Source organism: Muscardinus avellanarius, assembly GCF_963383645.1.
Source record: "Muscardinus avellanarius genome assembly, chromosome: 13".
Classification (NCBI taxonomy): domain Eukaryota; kingdom Metazoa; phylum Chordata; class Mammalia; order Rodentia; family Gliridae; genus Muscardinus; species Muscardinus avellanarius.
Genome location: NC_137799.1, coordinates 30769007 through 30775398, shown reverse-complemented (window position 1 = coordinate 30775398; position 6392 = coordinate 30769007). Strand labels below are relative to the sequence as shown.

The 6392-nt window shown below is 34.1% G+C and overlaps 1 protein-coding gene across 1 annotated transcript; it reads right to left on the bottom strand.

Moving 5' to 3' along the window:
* Positions 1–2494: 2494 nt before the first annotated feature.
* Positions 2495–3460, bottom strand: LOC308272417 (olfactory receptor 13C7-like; the record flags this gene model as incomplete). Its single annotated transcript, XM_080709216.1, has 1 exon — positions 2495–3460. The coding sequence occupies exon 1, from the start codon at positions 3455–3457 to the stop codon at positions 2495–2497; it is 963 nt and encodes a 320-aa protein (XP_080565342.1). The 5' UTR covers positions 3458–3460.
* Between the last annotated feature and the right edge of the window lie 2932 nt (positions 3461–6392).

The following is a 6392-nucleotide window of genomic DNA, read 5'->3' as shown; positions in this document are numbered from 1 at the left end:
AATGAAGCCTGAAAACAAACAAGAGTACTCACATATCTGACAAAGCAGACTACAAGCCAAAATTAATTAGAAGAAACAAAGATGGTTATTGTATACTGGTTAAGGAAACAATCCAACCAAAAGACGTAAATATAATGAATATTTATGCCACAAATGTTGTTGTAGCTAATTATATAAAACATATACTTCTTAACTTAAAGACTCAGACCATAATAATAATAGTACTGAGTGAGCTCAACATACCTCAAACTTCTTTCATCAATAGATAGTTCATTTAGACATAAAGTAATGTCTCCTCAAATCTGAAAAATGTTATAAATCAAATGGACCTAATAGACATCTACAGAATATTTCACCCAACAACAGCCAAATTCACTTTTGTTCAGCTCCAAAACCTCCAAAATAAACAATATTTTAAGCCAGGAATCAAGACTTTGCAAAAACAAAAACATTGACATAATTTCTTTCATCTTATCATATCATAATGGAATGCAATCAGAAATCAAGGGCAAAAAATACAAAAACTATATAAACATATGAAGACTGAACAATACTTTTGAATTATCAATGGGGGAAAGAAGAAATCAGAGAGAAATTTAGATTCTTAGAATCAAATGAGAGTAGAGACACAACACATCAGAATCTCAGGAAAACTGTGGAAGCAGAGTGTGGTCATGAATACCTACATTTTAAAAATCAGAAAAATCCCAAATAAATATAAAAATGTACCTCAAGGCCCTAGAAACACAAGAACAAACCAATTAAAAAACCAGGAAAAGGAAGAAAATAATTAAGATTAGTGCTAAATTAATGAAATAGAGAATTAAAAAATTAAAATTAATGTAATGAAGAGTTAGATCTTTGAAAAGATGGCTTCAGTTCTTTCATATTAATCATCTTATAACCATATTTAAGTTACTCCCAATGGAGGTAAGAGTGTAGCTCAGTGGTTTTATCACAGCACCTCAATCAATCAGTTGGGCATAGTGGTGAACATCTATAAACCCAGTACATGGAAGGCTGAAGAAGGAGGTTTTCAAGTTTCAAGGCCAGCCTTGGAAACTTAGCAAAGACCCTGTTTCAAAATAGGTAAAAGGAACTGAAAGTGTATCTCAGTGGTAAGCACCTCTGAGTTCAATACTAATCCAATAAGCAAATGAAGAAATAAAAAAACAAATAAATTCCTCAAAGTCCACCCACTACTGTGCTCAGCCCAACAAAGACTCGTCTATTTTACAAAAAGCAGGGGAAAGAAAACTACTGTAATATTTTTGTCCTCAACTTATTTGTCAGTCTATATTACACAAGATTGTATTCCTTGGCCATATTTTTTTTATTTTCCAGGTTGTTTAGTTTTATTATACCATTGGTAGAACAATGCCTGAGACCAAAAACGATATTCAGCTAAGACTGGTTGATTGACTAAGTAACAAATGACTAAATGACTGAAGGGAAAGCTCATATTCTGCAGGAAATGTATATAACTGCAAAAATCTGTATAGTTTGTTGCAATATAATTCCATTATCATTGCATTCTCAGAGAACAATGTAATCGAATTCTTTAGAAAGCAAATAATTTTTTATACATTTAACAACAATGGTGAGTTACCCACAAAGATACTACTGCTCATCTACAGAAATACAAGATAGACCAAATTTATCCGTAAGCTGGGTTGTCGGCACAAAGCCTGGTGTTACCATAGACTTCTTTGCACAGAAACATGTTTGCCAGTTTTCAGCCAAAGGCAAATCATCCCTGGGGAAAAATAACTTCATTTTTCTATTTCTTTTTCCTCTGTGACATATATAGGTCAGGTACCTAATACCCAAAAAAAAAAATCCTCCTTTACCACAAATCTACTCCATGATGGCATACTTAATGTTGAGTTTATATAGCAATCTGATCCTTACTAAGTCTCTTTTCACTAATCTTTCTAATAATGTTGTGATATACATACCTGAGGTTGTTAGTAAAATGGTACCTCCTTTTAAATAATATTATAGAATTCATCATTTCAAAGTTAAACTAAATTTTCCATCCATGAGAAAGAGAGGGGTTTGAATGAACAAAATTTTTAGTGGTGCTAAGGATTGAAACCAAAGGCATTCTATGTCTGAGTTATACCCTCATCTCTATTTTTTTTAATGTTTGAAACAGGGTCTCAGTAGTTTGCTAAGTGTCTTGCTGTGTAGTTGAAAATGTCCTCAAACCTGTGATCCTCCTGCCTAAGCTTCCCAAGTACTGAAATTACAGGCATGCACCACCACACCTGGAAAAATGAACACTTTTTATCCATAAATTTCTGTCCCTACTCTTTTTGAGCCAATCATGAAGGGGAAAGGCTAGCACTGTATACATTTATTTCATTTATATATCAAGAACAGAAGAATAAGAATTTCAAGAATTAGTGGCATCACCAGCCCTTATGTTTATATTGGAGTCACCAGTAAAAAGTAGCCCTATATTTAGAGTAAAATAATTTAAAAATAGCATTCACATTCCTTGTGAGAGGCGTTTCTGACATAGTATATTCTTTACAGCTGCCTTCACATCTTTGTTCCTCAAACTATAAATGAGAGGATTGAGCATAGGTGTCACCACTCCATAGAAGACAGAGATCATTTTGTCTGTGACTCGTTCTTTGTCTGCACCAGAAGAGTCTTTAGCCTTGGGTTTTGCATACATGAAAAGGATGGTCCCATAGAATAGAATCACCACGGTTAGGTGGGCAGAGCAGGTAGAAAAGGCTTTACGTCTTCCCTCTGCAGAAGGAATCCTCAGGATGGTGGAGAGAATGAAAACATATGTAACAAAAATGAAAATGACAGGGATCACAACAAAAATCACATTAGCAACAGCCAAGCTAATAACATTTATGGAGACATCGGCACAGGCCAATTTTAAGACAGCCAAGATTTCACAAGTGAAATGGTTAATTACATTATCCCCACAGAAAGGAAGTCGCATTGCAAGAGAAGTTTGCAGCATGGAATTGACACCTCCTGCAATCCAGGACCCTGCAGCCATGGGTACATAGGAAGCCTTGCTCATGATGATGGAGTATCTCAGAGGATTACAGATGGCCACATAGCGGTCAAACGCCATCATACTTAAAAGGATGCACTCCGTGGCTCCCATAGCAAAGGAGAGAAACATCTGCACTCCACATCCAGAGAAGGAAATGGTTTTCTTTGAAAATAAGAAGCTGCTGAGAAAGAGGGGAATAGAAGAACTAGTGTAGCAGATGTCCAAGAATGACAAGTTACTGAGGAAAAAGTACATGGGGGTGTGCAAGTGGGAGTCGTAGACGCTTACAGTAATGATGACTCCATTTCCCAGCAGGATCACCAGATACATGCATAAGACCATCACAAAGTAAATGGCCTCAAGCTGTGGGTAGCCAGTAAGCCCCAGCAGGACAAATTCTGTCACAGAAGACTGATTGGATTTTCCCATGTTAATATTTTTCTTTCACCAACAGGAATTCTATAATGGCCGGAGTGCATGTGGATCTAGGGTAGTGGTGTCTGCAAGACTGGTGTGCATTCTTAAGTGGGTTCCCTCATGGACAATAATGACCTATAATTGAATACACAAATAGCACAAAAATATGTTACTATCCTCTATGTTAAAAATATGTTCTATCCTCTAAGTTAGACTTTCAGATCTCATGAAGCAGGCTTTAGCTCTTAAATAAATGTCCTTGTTAGAGGATAGATTAAATACATGCAACTGGATTAGAATTATGTATCTCATTTGCATTATGATTTGAAATTATTTTAATATAGTGTGTCACATGAGTATTTTGACCAAACAATATTAAGCATGTATAAAATACATATACATATGTATATATTATGAAATGGCACTGGCAAACAAATATTTGACCATTTAAAAATCATATACATCCTGTCTCTTGGTTTCCCAAGGATAATAAGTGTGGATCACCACACACAACTTTCACCTGATAATTTTAAAGATATGTATTTAGCTGTTACTTTCATTTTGTGTGTGTGTTGGGGATGGAACCCACAGCCTCATGAATGCTAAGCATGTGCTCTGCAACTGAGCTACACCTACAACTTTCACAAACATTTTAAATTGTCCAAAAACATATTTTAAATCCACTCAGCACCTCATTGTCTTGTAATTACTTAATTGTGTGAATTGTTTAAAAAATATCTCACTAAGGCACTTTCAATAAAACCACATTTTTGTTTTCAGGATGTTCTTGATTTTCACTGTTCCACTATGTTATGACATTTTATAGAATCACTGAGACTTTGTTTCAAAATAAAATAATAAATAGGGATAGGGGAGCTTAGAGGTAGAATGACACTGAGTTCAATAGTTTAATTTCTAGTATCTCAAATAATCAGATTAACTGAAAAGACAAATGAATAAAATGAAATATTTAAATTTTATATGATGTGATTACTATAATGTGAATATTATATCCTTGAGCCTACTGTGCTCCCTCTGTATATATGAGAATAACTGGATGTGAAAAAATTGACTAAATTTGACTCTTATCTCCTGTAAAAAAAAAAAATAAATAAAAATAAAAATAAAAATAAATAAAAATAAAAATCATATACAGCCAGGCATGGTGGTGCACGCTTGTAATCACAGCATTTGGGAGGCTGACGGGAGGATCATGATTCATGGACAGCCTTAGCTACTTAGTGAGGCCCTTCGCAACTCAGTGAGACCCTGTTTAAAAATTTTTTTAAAAAGACTAAAAAATAGGGGATGTAGTTCAGAGGTAGAATGCCCCTGGGTTCCATCCCCAGTACCACAAAAAAAGGGGAAAAATCATATATATTGTAACCTATATTTTCTCTGTAACTAATATGCTGCCTTAACAAATATCACTGTTCTTCAGTTATTAAAACAAAATGCTACATGTAAATCTTACATCAATTATAATGTAACTTTCAGGATAGTTTTCAGTTTCAGGACAGTTTTGTAGCTAAAATAATAAATATAAAAGATGTATTTTTATTTATTTATTTTTTTGGTACTGGGGTTCCTGGAAGCCCTTCTACCTCCGAGTTACACTTCCAGACCTATTATTTATATATATATATATATTTTTTTTTTTTTTGAAACAGGGTCTCTTAAGCCAGTGCGGCTGGCTTTGAAATGTGAGATCCTTCTGTCTCCGCCTCCCAAGAGCAGGGATTACAAGTGTGCGCCACCACGCCCGGCTTAAAAAAAAAAAATGTATTTTTAGGAAAACAACTTTTGATTATTCATAATTTGGGGTAAATATGAATGCTTATAATATTCAAAAATATGAACTGTTTTACAAACATTACAAACATTAGTAATGCTTGTAAAAAAATGAGAAACAATTTTAGGCAAAATGACTCTTGTCTTTTTCAGTACAAATTAAGAAATGTTTTAGATCATTCTGTTGTCCTGTCTGATACATATTACCAATGATAAATTGATTTCAAGAAAATTCTAGTGCCCAAGTCTTGATCTTCATACATCATTTAGTTATGTACAAATAAATGTACAAATTACAAAATTTCATTAACAATGAAATTGGTCTTTTATCTTCAGGCATGAGAAAATGAATATTACCTCTCCTTGAGCAGCGGTCAGCTTCCTTTACTCCAACAGCAGATCCATTGGGCTGCCTCACTGCCTATTCAGAAATACCCATGATAACAAGGAGCAGGCCAGGCCACTCAAAAAGTCTTAGGTGTGGCAATTTGCTGTAATTTGTATCCTCATCATACTAGAATATGGAATATTTCTATTTTGAAACATAGAACCAAAATCCCTGCATTTTATGAGATTTCTAGTCTACTAATTCTATTTCAATAATTTCAGTAAAATAACTAAAATAAGAACTATTTGATTCTCAATTATTCAAATTAAGTAGCTGCCATTGGAAAAAAAAAATAATGAACCAGTGACAAAATAGAAGTGATTCTCAGTAATGATGAAAGTTGGAGCTCTTTACAGTCTTTTTACTATTGGAAGATCCTTTAAAGGACCAGCCAATGGAGCACCAAAGCAATTTAAAATGTTTGCTGCTTTGAGGCTGTTTCTAATTCCCAAAACAATTTAAAGTCCACAATGTGGATTGGATAGAATTTAGAAACTTTCTAGTAATTGTGAGCTCAAGTCCCTCAGAAGCAATTAAAATTAAGTTGCTAATACAATTAAATTGTGTAACTCATAAAATAGCAACAATTCTAGCTTTACATTCCTGCAAAGAACAAATGTAGGCTGCTACCCAGATAAAATGGCTAAGCCATAAAAATTAGAGCTGACTACATCTGATGAAGAGATATATCAGAAACAGTTGGCACTTCATTTAAAATGATACATGGCTCTCAATAAATTAAATGCCAGTCATCTTTTTTTTTAACCT